This window comes from Crinia signifera, chromosome 6 (genome assembly GCF_055691185.1).
Source record: "Crinia signifera chromosome 6, ASM5569118v1, whole genome shotgun sequence".
NCBI classification, from domain to species: Eukaryota; Metazoa; Chordata; class Amphibia; order Anura; family Myobatrachidae; genus Crinia; species Crinia signifera.
Window position 1 is genome coordinate 26,744,253 of NC_139222.1, and position 15,058 is coordinate 26,759,310.

Genomic DNA, 15,058 nt, shown 5'->3' on the forward strand with positions numbered 1-15,058 from the left:
TGGATGCTTGTTCATAGACCTGAAGATGATTATATAATGGGTGTAAGAATGAGTGAGATGATAATATAATGGGTGTAAAAATGAATATGGTGATAATATAATGGGTGTAGGAATGAGTGAGATGATAATATAATGGGTGTAAACATTTATATGGTGATAATATAATGGGTGTAGGAATAAATGGGGTTATAATATAATGGGTGTAGGAATAACTGGGGTGATAATATAATGAGTGTAGGAATTAATAGGGTGTTGATATAATACTGGTAGGAATGAATGGGGTGATAATATAATGGGCGTAGGAATAACTAGGGTGATAATATAATGGGCGTAGGAATGAATAGGGTGATAATATAATGGGTGTATGAATGAATGGGGTGATAATATAATGGGCGTAGGAATGAATGGGGTGATAATATAATGGATGTAGGAATGAATGGGGTGATAATATAATGGGTGTAGGAATGAATGGGGTGATAATATAATGGGTGTAGGAATGAATGGGGTGATAATATAATTGGTGTAGGAATGAATGGGGTGATAATATAATAGGTGTAGGAATTAATTGGGTTATAAACTAATGGGTGTAGGAATGAGTGAGATGATAATATGATGGATGTAAGAATGAATGGGATGATAATATAATGAGTGTATGAATGAGTAAGATGATAATATAATGGGTGTAGGAATGAATGGGTTGATAATATAATGGTTGTATTAATGAATGGGTTGATAATATCATTGGTGTAAGAATGAGTGAGATGATAATATAATGGATGTAAGAATGAATGTGGTGATAATATAATGGGTGTAGGAATGAATGGGGTGATATTATAATGGGCATAGGAATGAATGTGGTGATGATTTAATGGGCATAGGAATGAATATGGTGATAATATAATGGGCATAAGAATGAATGTGGTGATAATATAATGGGCATAGGAATGAATATGGTGATAATATAATGGGCATTAGAATGCATGGGATAATACAGTAGGTGTAGGAATGAATGTGGAGACAATATAATAGGTGTAGGACCAAATGAGTGGGTGCGATAAGAAAGCGATTTGAATAAATAACATATAGGGTATAGGAATTAATTAATATATGCCATAGAAGTTGTACAAAGAATGCAATTAAATATAGCGAAGGAATGAGTTTATCATATATACATCTGTAGGAATGACAGGTATGTAACACACATGGGGTAGTTACGCATTGGATAATGATATAGAAGGCAGTAGGTGAATGGAAATGGCAGCACTACACTCCCCTTCCATCCCACTGAATATTCATTACGGCTGATTAATAATAATGATCTCTCTCCCGCACTGTAACGTATACTGATCATTCTACGGAACAGCTGCTCTCCCAGCTGTGTACACATTGACTGCAGCATGCTGTGGCAGCGCATGTCAGACGCCACTTCCGTGTTTTGCGTTCCAAACTTTTATACTTGTGCGTTCCACCTGCATGAAGTATGCTGAGACACCGGAAGTGTTGTTGGTCCAGACACCGGAAGTGTCGTTGTAAATATAGGAACAGAAGATCTGTGCAGGAATGGATGAACAGAACTCAGTTAATTCTTCTGTATGATGCATTCATGTGTCCCCGGAGGTGAGAGGGGTTCTGGCCGCTCCACAGTGACATACGGGATATAGTTATAGTGTATGCTATACATGAGTATCATGATAGGACTGGATAACCTGTGGCTATTTTTAAACTATAAGTCCCAGCATGCCCTGACAGACGTTTGCTATCAGGGAATGGTGAAACTGCCGCACAGCATGCTGGGACTTTTAGTTTCACAATAGCTGAAGAGCCACAGGTTGGCCAGGACTGGTCTAGGTAGGATATAGTATATAAAGCAGGAATTCCCAACTTCGGTAGGGATATCCATTGGTACTATCAACATCAATGGTTGCATACTATGTGATGTCTGAGTTGATGGTTTTACCTGTCAATGGCTATCGCTTTTCTTTGACTGGCCAGAGGGCCAATCAGAACCTGGATGCATGGCTTCAAGGGTGTCAGGGGTGGAGCTATGCTTTCTGTCCTGGCATCTTGGGGGAAAAAATAAACGATTCGGTTATGCTCTGTCATCGATGGAAGGGAACCATCCAGTCCTCCCCGTAGATGGCAAAATTATTCTACATCGGTCATATACCATCAATGATTATGAATCGTCTATGGCATCCCTAAACCACGGTCCTCAAGGCACACGAACAGGGCTGGTTTTAGTGATATACAGGCTGTGGACGCACGGATATCACAAACACTTGTACTGTAAAGCTGCGTAAACACTGGGGCGATATAATAAATTATATCACTTGTTTTGGCCCTTCTAAATTATATTGTTCATAATATCGCCCAGTTTGTACGCTACTGGTTTTGGCAATTGTTTTTGAACTTGCCAATGCCAGAATTCAGTCGGGTACCCCCACGCCGGCGTTGATCCCAATCGCACGTGTGTTTAACCATGCGCAGTCATAACACCTGGGGTTCCTTGAAGTCTGAGATTGGGAACCAATGATATATAGAGGGTGTAATTAAAAACTTCAAATACAAACTAATTTTCTCTTACTTAAGCTTAATATGAGTTGGAGGTTTTCACTTGATGCAGATTGTGTTATTTAACCTTGTATTATTTAGAATTTTTTTTTTATATACTTGATATTCATAAAAAAATATATTATATCAAATTTTATTTCATTTGTTTTACATATATCAGCTGTTTAGGGAGGATCGTTAGTCCGGTCCCCAGATCTGGCTGCGTCATTGCTATTGCGGCTCTTGTCCAACTTCTTTATACCGCACAAAACGGGGAAATTGACTCTGTCCCGGGTGACCAAAACAACTACACACCCCAAGCAGAAGGTTTTCCAGAGTCACACAAGGGAGCAGGTAAAACTTCACATTTGTTCATTGAAGTGGTTTATAAGTGTACTACAAATTAAGTATTTATCCAGAGATCCCATTATGACACCATGATGTACCCTGAGACTCTGGCTGTGGGGGGCAGGTAGAGGGGAGTCAGGGGAGAGGGCAGGGAAGGAGTAGTGGGGGCAGTGCTGGGAGAGCAGGTAGAGGGGAGTCAGGGGAGAGGGCAGGGGAGGAGTAGTGGGGGCAGTGCTGGGAGAGCAGGCAGAGGGGAGACAGGGGAGAGGACAGGGAAGGAGTAGCGGGGGCAGTGCTGTGAGAGCAGGCAGAGGGGATACAGGGGAGAGGACAGGGAAGGAGTAGCGGGGGCAGTGCTGTGAGAGCAGGCAGAGGGGATACAGGGGAGAGGACAGGGAAGGAGTAGTGGGGACAGTGCTGGGAGAGCAGGCAGGGGGGAGTCAGGGGAGAGGGCAGGGAAGGAGTAGTGGGGGCAGTGCTGGGAGAGCAAGCAGAGGGGAGTCAGGGGAGAGGGCAGGGAAGGAGTAGTGGGGACAGTGCTGGGAGAGCAGGCAGAGGGGAGTCAGGGGAGAGGGCAGGGAAGGAGTAGTGGGGGCAGTGCTGGGAGAGCAGGCAAAGGGAAGTCAGGGGAGAGGACAGGGAAGGAGTAGTGGGTGCAGTGCTGGGAGAGCAGGAGGAGAGGAGTCAGGGGGGAGGGCAGGGAAGGAGTAGTGGGTGCAGTGCTGGGAGAGCAGGAGGAGAGGAGTCAGGGGGGAGGGCAGGGAAGGAGTAGTGGGTGCAGTGCTGGGAGAGCAGGCAGAGGGGAGTCAGGGGAGAGGGCAGGGAAGGAGTAGCAGGGCAGTGCTGGGAGAGCAGGCAGAGGGGAGTCAGGGGAGAGGGCAGGGAAGGAGTAGTGGGGGCAGTGCTGGGAGAGCAGGCAGAGGGGAGTCAGGGGAGAGGACAGGGAAGGAGTAGTGGGGGCATTGCTGGGAGAGCAGGCAGAGGGGAGTCAGGGGGGAGGACAGGGAAGGAGTAGTGGGGACAGTGCTGGGAGAGCAGGCAGAGGGTAGTCAGGGAAGAGGACAGGGAAGGAGTAGCGGGTGCAGTGCTGGGAGAGCAGGCAGAGGGGAGTCAGGGGAGAGGGCAGGGAAGGAGTAGCGGGGGCAGTGCTGGGAGAGCAGGCAGAGGGGAGTCAGGGGAGAGGACAGGGAAGGAGTAGCAGGGACAGTGCTGGGAGAGCAGGCAAAGGGGAGAGGGCAGGGAAGGAGTAGTGGGGGCAGTGCTGGGAGAGCAGGAAGAGGGGAGTCAGGGTAGAGGACAGGGAAGGAGTAGTGGGGGCAGTGCTGGGAGAGCAGGCAGAGGGGAGTCAGGGGAGAGGACAGGGAAGGAGTAGTGGGAGCAGTGCTGGGAGAGCAGGCAGAGGGGAGTCAGGGGAGAGGACAGGGAAGGAGTAGTGGGGGCACTGCTGGGAGAGCAGGCAGACCAGGGAAGGAGTAGCGGGGGCAGTGCTGGGAGAGCAGGCAGACCAGGGAAGGAGTAGCGGGGGCAGTGCTGGGAGAGCAGGCAGAGGGGAGTCAGGGGAGAGGACAGGGAAGGAGTAGTGGGGGCACTGCTGGGAGAGCAGGCAGACCAGGGAAGGAGTAGCGGGGGCAGTGCTGGGAGAGCAGGCAGAGGGGAGTCAGGGGAGAGGACAGGGAAGGAGTAGTGGGGGAAGTGCTGGGAGAGCAGGCAGAGGGGAGTCAGGGGAGAGGACAGGGAAGGAGTAGCCGGGACAGTGCTGGGAGAGCAGGCAGAGGGGAGACAGGGGAGAGGACAGGGAAGGAGTAGTGGGGGCAGTGCTGGGAGAGCAGGCAGAGGGGAGTCAGGGGAGAGGGCAGGGAAGGAGTAGTGGGGACAGTGCTGGGAGAGCAGGCAGAGGGGAGTCAGGGGAGAGGGCAGGGAAGGAGTAGTGGGGGCAGTGCTGGGAGAGCAGGCAAAGGGAAGTCAGGGGAGAGGACAGGGAAGGAGTAGTGGGTGCAGTGCTGGGAGAGCAGGAGGAGAGGAGTCAGGGGGGAGGGCAGGGAAGGAGTAGTGGGTGCAGTGCTGGGAGAGCAGGCAGAGGGGAGTCAGGGGAGAGGGCAGGGAAGGAGTAGCAGGGTCAGTGCTGGGAGAGCAGGCAGAGGGGAGTCAGGGGAGAGGGCAGGGAAGGAGTAGTGGGGGCAGTGCTGGGAGAGCAGGCAGAGGGGAGTCAGGGGAGAGGACAGGGAAGGAGTAGTGGGGGCATTGCTGGGAGAGCAGGCAGAGGGGAGTCAGGGGGGAGGACAGGGAAGGAGTAGTGGGGACAGTGCTGGGAGAGCAGGCAGAGGGTAGTCAGGGAAGAGGACAGGGAAGGAGTAGCGGGGGCAGTGCTGGGAGAGCAGGCAGAGGGGAGTCAGGGGAGAGGACAGGGAAGGAGTAGCAGGGACAGTGCTGGGAGAGCAGGCAGAGGGGAGTCAGGGGAGAGGGCAGGGAAGGAGTAGTGGGGGCAGTGCTGGGAGAGCAGGAAGAGGGGAGTCAGGGTAGAGGACAGGGAAGGAGTAGTGGGGGCAGTGCTGGGAGAGCAGGCAGAGGGGAGTCAGGGGAGAGGACAGGAAAGGAGTAGTGGGAGCAGTGCTGGGAGAGCAGGCAGAGGGGAGTCAGGGGAGAGGACAGGGAAGGAGTAGTGGGGGCACTGCTGGGAGAGCAGGCAGACCAGGGAAGGAGTAGCGGGGGCAGTGCTGGGAGAGCAGGCAGACCAGGGAAGGAGTAGCGGGGGCAGTGCTGGGAGAGCAGGCAGAGGGGAGTCAGGGGAGAGGACAGGGAAGGAGTAGTGGGGGCACTGCTGGGAGAGCAGGCAGACCAGGGAAGGAGTAGCGGGGGCAGTGCTGGGAGAGCAGGCAGAGGGGAGTCAGGGGAGAGGACAGGGAAGGAGTAGTGGGGGAAGTGCTGGGAGAGCAGGCAGAGGGGAGTCAGGGGAGAGGACAGGGAAGGAGTAGCCGGGACAGTGCTGGGAGAGCAGGCAGAGGGGAGACAGGGGAGAGGACAGGGAAGGAGTAGTGGGGGCAGTGCTGGGAGAGCAGGTAGAGGGGAGTCAGGGGAGCGGGCAGGGGAGGAGTAGTGGGGGCAATGCTGGGAGAGCAGGCAGAGGGCAGTCAGGGGAGAGAGCAGGGAAGGAGTAGTGGGGGCAGTGCTGGCAAAGCAGGCAGAGGGGAGTCAGGGGAGAGAGCAGGGAAGGAGTAGTGGGGGCAGTGCTGGGAGAGCAGGCAGAGGGGAGTCAGGGGAGAGGGAAGGAGTAGTGGGGGCAGTGCTGGGAGAACAGGCAGAGGGGAGTCAGGGGAGAGGGCAGGTAAGTAGTAGTGGGGGCAGTGCTGGGAGAGCAGGCAGAGGGGAGTCAGGGGAGAGGGCAGGTAAGTAGTAGTGGGGGCAGTGCCGTGATTTATCTTGCTGTGTTTTTTTTGTTTTGCTTTTAGAAGGTAGAATTATTATTATTTTATTGTAGTGGTCCCCTCTGATCAGTTACAGCAGAGAGCAGACTCAGGATGGAGAAGGACAGGAGTCACATGGCTGAGCATATATTAAACCTTACCCTGGAGATCATCTACCTGCTGACTGGGGAGGTGAGATTCTTGGAATGCTTAGAGCATTCAGAAGTATTTTTCATCTTTCAATATGTGAACTTTGTCTTGTTTGTTGCACCCTCTCCCCCCCCCCCCCCCCCCAAACCACAGGATTACATAGTATTAAGTAAGACATCACTTGAATATATGAGTGTTGGCTCCCGATTGTCAAGAGCACTTAACAAGACCCAGAGCCCCGTCACTGAGCCTCCACCTCACTCACTGACATATGAGAAAGACAATGAGCAGAAGATCCTGGAACTCACCAACAAGATCATCCAGCTGCTGACTGGAGAGGTGACTGCTGGGAATGGGGCATTATACAGTAACACCGGGGGATGTAACCGGAGAGATGACTGCTGGGAATGGGACATTATACAGTAACACTGAGGGATGTGACTGGAGAGGTGACTGCTGGGAATGGGGCATTATACAGTAACACCGGGGGATGTGACCGGATAGGTGACTGCTGGGAATGGGACGTTATACAGTAACACCGGGGGATGTGACCTGAGAGGTGACTGCTGGGAATGGGGCATTATACAGTAACACCAGATAAATGTGACCAGAGAGGTGACTGTTGAGAATGGGACATTATACAGTAACACCGGGAGATGTGACTGGAGAGGTGACTGCTGGGAATGGGGCATTATACAGTAACACCGGGGTATGTGACCGGAGAGGTGACTGCTGGGAATGGGGCATTATACAGTAACACCGGGGGATGTGACCTGAGAGGTAACTGCTGGGAATGGGGCATTATACAGTAACACCGGGGGATGTGACTGGAGAGGTGACTGCTGGGAATGGGGCATTATACAGTAACACAGGGGGATGTGACCGGAGAGGTGACTGCTGGGAATTGGGCATTATACAGTAACCCCGGGGGATGTGACCGGAGAGGTGACTGCTGGGAATGGGGCATTATACAGTAACACCGGGGGATGTGACCGGAGAGGTGACTGCCGAGAATGGGACATTATACAGTAACACGGGGGGATGTGACCGGAGAGGTGACTGCTGGGAATGGGACATTATACAGTATAACACGGGGGGGGATGTGACCGGAGAGGTGACTGCTGGGAATGGGATATTATACAGTAACACCGGGGGATGTGACCAGAGAGGTGACTGCTGAGAATGGGACATTATACAGTAACACGGGGGGATGTGACCGGAGAGGTGACTGCTGGGAATGGGACATTATACAGTAACACCAGGGAAATGTGACCAGAGAGGTGACTGTTGAGAATGGGACATTATACAGTAACACCGGGGGATGTGATCGGAGAGGTGACTGCTGGGAATGGGGCGTTATACAGTAACAGCGGGGGATGTGTCTGGGTGATGACTGCTGGGAATGGGACATTATACAGTAACACCAGGGGATGTGTCTGGGTAATGACTGTATCACTGTGTGTGTCAGGTTCCTATACGGCATCAGGATGTCACTGTCTATCTCTCCATGGAGGAGTGGGAGTATGTAGAGGAACACAAGGATCTGTACAAGGACATGATGGTGGAGGATCACTGGCCACTCACATCACTGGGTAAGAGGAGACCTCAGTTAATTGTAGTATTGAAAATCCATCCCATTGTCTAATACACACATAAATAATGGTAATAATATAGTGATGTTCTCAGTCACTGTGTGTGTCCTACAGATGGGTCCAGTGACATAGACACACCAGAGAGGTCTCCCAGTCTGCCTCACTCACAGGATGGTACAGAGGAAGAGGATAACCTCCAAGAGGACTCTCAGGTAGATGGAAAATAGACCTACCGACATGAATTTATACATGCATTGGGGCTGTGATAATAATTATCATTTATTAATATATTTCAAATTGACAGAATATTACACAGCGCTGTAAATAGGGAGGTTCATGATCCTAATTCAGATCACAAAGCACATTTTGTTAGCAATTGGACAAAACCATGCTGCACTGCAGGTGGGGCAGATGTAACCGGTGCAAAGAGAGTAATATTTGGGTTGGCTATTAGTATTTTCATGTATAAATATTTCCGAGGATCATTCACTGAGACCACTGTTGGCCGCTGTCTTTGTTTGCCGCTCAGAGTGAAGACTTGCTGGTTATTAAAGTGGAAGTCCCAGAAGAAGACTATCAGGTAGATGACCACGCATGGAGATTCCAACGTGTATGTAGACTCTATGGTCTGTGCAGACACTGCCAGATCTGAACATCTGCTTTTCGCACTCTATAGAGTGAAGATCCGGCTGACACTAGAGGTGAAACTACGGAGGACGAAGAAGACCTTTATATGAGATGTGATCAGCCATATAAGGAGGAGAGCAGGAAACAGACCTGCACAAGTGGGTAATCTGGATTGCTGAGCCCAGTTCTGTCATTATAGTTCTTTAGGCCGCACCAGTTGGCAGCAGTCTACCTTTTACTGCCTGGTGAGATGGAAGAAATGCTAAAGGTGCCACGGGTCACTAGAGCTATCACAAATCCTATTCCAGGATTGGCCTCTCAAGGGTGGAGCGTGTGGTGCTCTAACCTAGGGGTAGATGTATGAAGCAGTGATAAGGGAGGAGACGTGGCCTATGGTATTAATACCGATATAAATATGACCAGACGAATAACAAGTGAAGTGCGCAGTTTACGTAACCTGCTGACCCTTTTACTCCTAGCTACGTGCGAACAAAGCGAAGCGCAGCATAGCGGACCTTTCTCGTGTATTATACACGCTAGACAGATACTTGTAATTCAGTATCCTTTCGCAGTACTTAGTACCCAAACTGCGTACACCTTTAAGGACAATGTCCGTATTACACCTTTGTCGCTAAATGCGAATAAGAGTCCAGGCAAGGGTTTAACTCAAAGTAAGGAGATAGAGTCTCCAAATAATGTATTTAGTCCCTAGCGGACAGCAAGGGGGTACAGAAAGAAGAACACAATATAACACAGGATACAGTTGGTTTAACAATACTAAATATGCTTTACACTACTAGGGGAAAAGAAACAGATACAGAATACAATCAGCCATAACAATATAAGTAAACAAAAAGGAATGCAACCGTTTACCGTCTCATCTAAATGCGCAGCGCAGTCCGGTCGAGCTCGCTAGGTTCAAATAGAACTTAGCCCGGTCAGGATGGAAGGGGGGGAAAGCAGTGAAGAAGTGACCGAGCCAGCCAGGGATCGCTACTTTTATAGTGTCCACACAAAGAGGGGTCAAAGGTAGTTTCCATTGGTCAAGGGTTCAAAAGTCAGGTCCTCGTGGATTGGAGCAAACGAAATGCACTTAAGGTGGAATGGTGCAGGGTGAGTGTACTTTGGTGTCCTTTGTCTGTTGGTATCGTCATAGGGGGTCGTAAATCAACCACAAGAACCGGTTACAACTTGATCCTTTGTCTTCCTCAGTTCATATGGAAAAAGTACGTTTTATGGATTTTGTCCGTAATTATTAGACATTAGGACTTGCGAACTTTTCGCTACGACCGGAGTGCTGCGCATAGGACGCGGAACATAAAGATACTAAACATGTACAGAGACAATCGTGTATTATTGGTTAAACTATGTGCTGTGAACTAAGCCTTCGTTTAACTATATTTTATTTCGTGTAAGTGTGGGATATGAATTTATGTGTATTAGTATGGCTGCACTCAAGGGTCGCTTTGCTACACAGAACCTGTGTATTATACTTTATTTGCGTAACTCTGCGAACCAAAATGGCGGCCATACCATTCTAAAATGGCGTGTATGCAATTCGACTTTAACAATGGCAACCAATTAGCTGCTCTGTATAATGTTACATTATGCAAATTATAGATGGTATTTCAGTGCTGATTTGTTGCCATGGGCCACTTCTCCTCTGGCTCACTTCTCTTCCCTTATCATTGCTTTATACACCTACCCCCTTGTCAGTGTGGTTATCAAAGGGGTCCCCTGCCCTCCCCCCCCACAACCACCACCACCATATAGCAGACTTACGTACATTTATTTTATGCTTCACAGATGAACAGCCCGGAAGCGATCTCTCGCAGCGGCCTGTAGTCTTATCTCCAGATTATGGAATGGGGGACAACATTCGGGTGTCTCATAGAGACGTGGCCACAAATAGCCATCCAGTACCCCACAGTGCAGCCAGATCCCCTCCTTGCCCTGCACATGGCGGAGGCTATCTTGATACCCCGGACATGGCTGCACAGAGCACGGTTACAGTGAACAGATATAGCAAAAGGTTTAAGTGCTCTGAATGCGGGAAATGTTTTGCATTTAAGTCCATCTTTGTGGAGCACCTGAGGACCCACACGGGAGAGAAGCCATACGCCTGCTCTGAGTGCGGCCGGTGCTTCGCCGTCAAATCCAACCTGGTCCAGCATCAGAAAGGTCACACAGGCGACAAGCCGTTTCCCTGCCCCGACTGTGGCAAGCGATTTGCCTATAACTCCTTCCTTACCAAACATCTGAGGACGCACACGGGGGAGAAGCCGTTCCTGTGTCCTGACTGTGGGAAACGCTTTGCCCGGAAATCCTACCTCCTCCAGCACCAAAGGGTGCACACAGGTGAGAAAACTGTAGCCGTGTTCAGATAGGGGGAAATGTTTTACAAACCTCCTTGTACATCAGAGCAGTCCCTAAGTCTTGCATGTTCCGTACACTATTGGTATCCGAGCACTCAGTGGGGTAAATGTAATAGGCTGTGACTATTCCTCAATGACTCTAGATCAAGAGTGAGCAATACGTTTCCCTCCAGCTACTGTTGAACTACATATACCAGTGTGCCCTTTCAGAAATCCTGTGACATGCCTTGTAGTTCCACAGCAGCTGGAGTGTCACAGGTAGCTTACATCTTGTTCAAACTTATTTTATCTGTCATCCAATGGGGGACACTGGACCAACAATTTGTATAGCAGTGTGGGAGAGCGTCTAGGCACGACAATATTTTTATTCAGTCCATTGTAGAGTGGGGAGGAGCCTTCAACTTATTACTGCTGACTTTCCCAGGCTACTATGCCCAATTGCTCCAGTGTCCCCCATGGACTCAGAGAAACAGATTTAGCAGGTAATCGTATTTTTAATGTTACATTTTTATTTCCATTGTTTGTTTTGCGATGTCTGTTGGCTTATTGTCTCTAGCATGGCTGCAATTATTGAGGGGAAGAAAAAGGAAAGCTATATTGTGCTGACAGATGTGGTAGATGTTACCTGCCTTCACTATGCAGCAGTGTGTAGGCAGTTCCTGGTCACCTGCATGCTCTCTGTGTATTAGAGGGGTGGGGCACAGAACTGCTGCCGTACTCATTCTGAGTTATGTAACCCCAGCATTCTCACTGCAGCCTTCATGAATTCCCAGCAGGTCATGTATTAAGGATTTCTCATTTCTGGCCCAGCAAAACAGATTCACATAACAGCAGATAAGAACCATTTTGAATTCAGTCAACTATGTGTGATTAGGAAAATACAGAAAACATGGCCTGTTGGTGGTACCGGAGAACCCCTGGCGTAGCCTGATAACATAACCAGTTATAACCTTTTGTGTATTGGGCTTTTCCAAGCTATGTGCATGTATGAATCGTGGTAACACCGGGCCTTCGTAAATAATTAAGTGACTTACATTTTATTTGTTTTGTTCTCTCTTGAAAAACCAATAAAGTTTATTGAATTTAAAAAAAAGTGACGTACATTTGCTTTAACAGATGGGCAGCAGAGACGTGATATCTCGGAGCGGCCGGCAGTCGTATCTCCAGTCTGTGAGGTGGAAGATAGAGCGCAGGAGCCCCGAGCAGAACCAGCAGCCGATCACCGCGCACATCAGGACTGCTTCCTTACCCATGCCGATATGGTCACGCACAACACAGACACCGATTTGGTTGTTAAAACGTACAAGCGGCTCCCGTGTGCCGACTGCGGGAAATGCTTCGCCTGCAGCTCCGACCTCCTCCGGCACCAGAGAACCCACACGGGGGAGAAGCCATTTTCCTGCGCCGTGTGCGGGAAGTGCTTCGCTGTGAAATCCAATCTCTTCCAACATGAGAAACATCACACGGGCGACAAGCCGTTCCCCTGCTCTTACTGCAACAAGTTCTTCGCGTATAAATCCTTCCTCGTGAAACACCTGAGGACTCACACGGGGGAGAAGCCCTTCGCCTGCTCCGACTGCGGGAAAGGGTTCGCGCGGAAGTCTCACCTCCTGCAGCACGAGAGGATGCACATGGGGGAGAAGCCGTACCAGTGCTCCAGCTGTGGGAAGCAGTTCACCCCAGAAGTCCAACCTTCGCGTCCACCAGAGAATCCACAGAGCCTTACATGTATAGGATCCCGATGGAGCATTAGGCTTCGGCTCTAGGGCAGATATCTCCAAACTATGGCCCTCCAGCTGTTGTGAAACTACAAATCCCATCATGCCTTGCCACAGTTTTGCTATTAGGGAATGCTAAAACTATGGCAAGGCATGCTGGAATGTGTATTTTCACAACAGCTGGGGGAGCCATCGTTTGGACATGCCTGCACTAGGGGGAAGTTCAGGATTAGGACTCAGGAGGGCTGAGTTAGGGATAGGGTTAAAATACTCCTAAGGATTTGTTGGTCCTGACCCACCGGAACTCCATACTCTGCTCCCATCTACATAGACAGGGACCAGGATAGACAGACAGGTAGTGTTATATTATTGCAGTGCATACAAAGGTTTTCTGCTTTTTTTTTTAAACTATTAACAATATTAATTTAATATAATTAATAAATATTATTGCTCTCTTATTAAACAATGCTTTTGACTCAAATATATTATAAATATATTATTGCTCTGATGAATTATTGCCCCTGTAGGAGAACATGGCGATCATATCCCTAAGATTGTATTACAATAACCTGTTACAGCCATTACATAGAAATATATATATATATATATATATACACACCACACATATTATGTGGTATATGGTATATACACATATAGGTTTTTTGTTTGTTAATGCAAACACTAAACAGAGCACTAACTACAGGGCAGCTTACCCTACACACGCAGAGATTTGTGCCAGAGATTCAACATGATCTAGATCACTGGGAAAGTGCCAGTGGTGTGCCCCAGCGATTAAGCTTGGGAGATTTGAGTTAAGCAAGTAATGGGCCCTACACACATAGTGATATGGGGGCATTCTCTAAGTGATCTGACTAGAATTATCCAGCAGGCTAGTTATCTCCCGACGATAGTGAAGCGCAGGGCAGTGCATCGCTATGGGCTGTACACAGACACAGCGATGCGTGTTTCATTTCTAAGCGATCTTATCAAATTAAGGGGCAGATTTATTAAGCTCGGTGAAGTGATAAAGTGTCTGGTTTTTATCACCGGCCAATCAGCTCCTACCTGTCATTTTTCAAACCAAGCCTGTAACTTCACAGTTAGGAGCTGATTGGCCGGTGATAAAAAACAGACACTTTATCACTTCACCGAGCTTAATAAATCTGCCCCCTAAGTCATTTAAGGTTACTAACCCTATTTACATTTATTCAGGATTCCATTACTAGCTGTGCAGATGTATTCTCCTGGAAAGCAGTGACACCCCCCCCCCCCCCCTACAGATCACTTAGATATGTGTGCACACTCGACAGGAACAGAGCGGGCAGCTGACATCCAGTGATGTCAGCTGCCCGCACCCGCGTCACCGGGCATTTTCACGGGAACGCCCATGAACCGCTGGTGTTACCATGGGCAAATCTCTTGGCCCGCTCCCCCGATTGGCAAGAGAACCATTTATCATATGCAGTAGGTTTTAACCTTCACAATTCGTTTTATCACTTATTGTTAAATAGGTCAAATTATTGCTGGTTCAGTCTGCTGCCAGCTGAGGGCTGTCAGCCTATTGGATTACTGTTGGAGGTGAAGCATTGTCGGCCATGTCTGGGCTGGGCAACATGAGAGAACTTTATGAATAATCCACTAATGCCCCTTTCACACTGCACTTATAACCCAGGTTGTTGCTGGGTCGATAGAATCAAACTGAATAACCAGGGTCAACCAACCTGGCAATTCAAAACGGGTTAAAAAAGGGCTAAACCCAGGTCCTGTGTATAATGGGCATCCTGTGTATAATGGTGTTCCAGAGGGAGCCCGTCTGGTGTCCCGGTTCTTACCCTATCTCCCATATAAATCTCACCCCACACAGTTTTTGCAAAAAGGATATGCTAATTTATAATAAGACAGACTACTATCTGAGCACTATTATTATTATTAATAATAATAATCCTAGTAGGCTGGGAATTGTATCAGTGTTTTCAGATAAACCAGAGGCCTCTGGGAGTTATTGCTTTACCATTTACTTTCTGACATTAAAATAATCCCTTCTAACCCTTATCCAGTGGACTACGGAAAAATGGCCGCCGCTTTCCTGCACTGCTCAATGGCTCTTATTACCTTCGCTCTCGCCTGCAAAATGGCAAACTGTCCTCAGTACTCATTATCGCCAGTAAACTATTTCCGTGCAAGGAATCTTTACTATGTTTATAACTAGCATGAAAGATAATCGGGGAGGGCTTTAGAAAGAGAAACGCGAGCTCACATTATGTCCGCACGTTCAGTATGGAACCTGCACTACAAGA

General features: G+C 48.8%; 1 protein-coding gene across 1 annotated transcript; it reads left to right on the top strand.

Annotated features, from left to right (window-relative positions):
• Positions 1–1,521: 1,521 nt before the first annotated feature.
• Positions 1,522–13,781, top strand: LOC146010158 (uncharacterized). Its single transcript, XM_083151119.1, is given in 11 exon segments — positions 1,522–1,617; positions 2,732–2,904; positions 6,391–6,491; positions 6,603–6,788; positions 7,918–8,041; positions 8,156–8,253; positions 8,571–8,621; positions 8,718–8,826; positions 10,475–11,026; positions 12,160–12,722; positions 12,724–13,781. Coding segments are annotated over 11 exon segments (2,064 nt in total). The 5' UTR covers positions 1,522–1,564; the 3' UTR covers positions 12,778–13,781.
• The last annotated feature ends 1,277 nt before the right edge of the window (positions 13,782–15,058 follow it).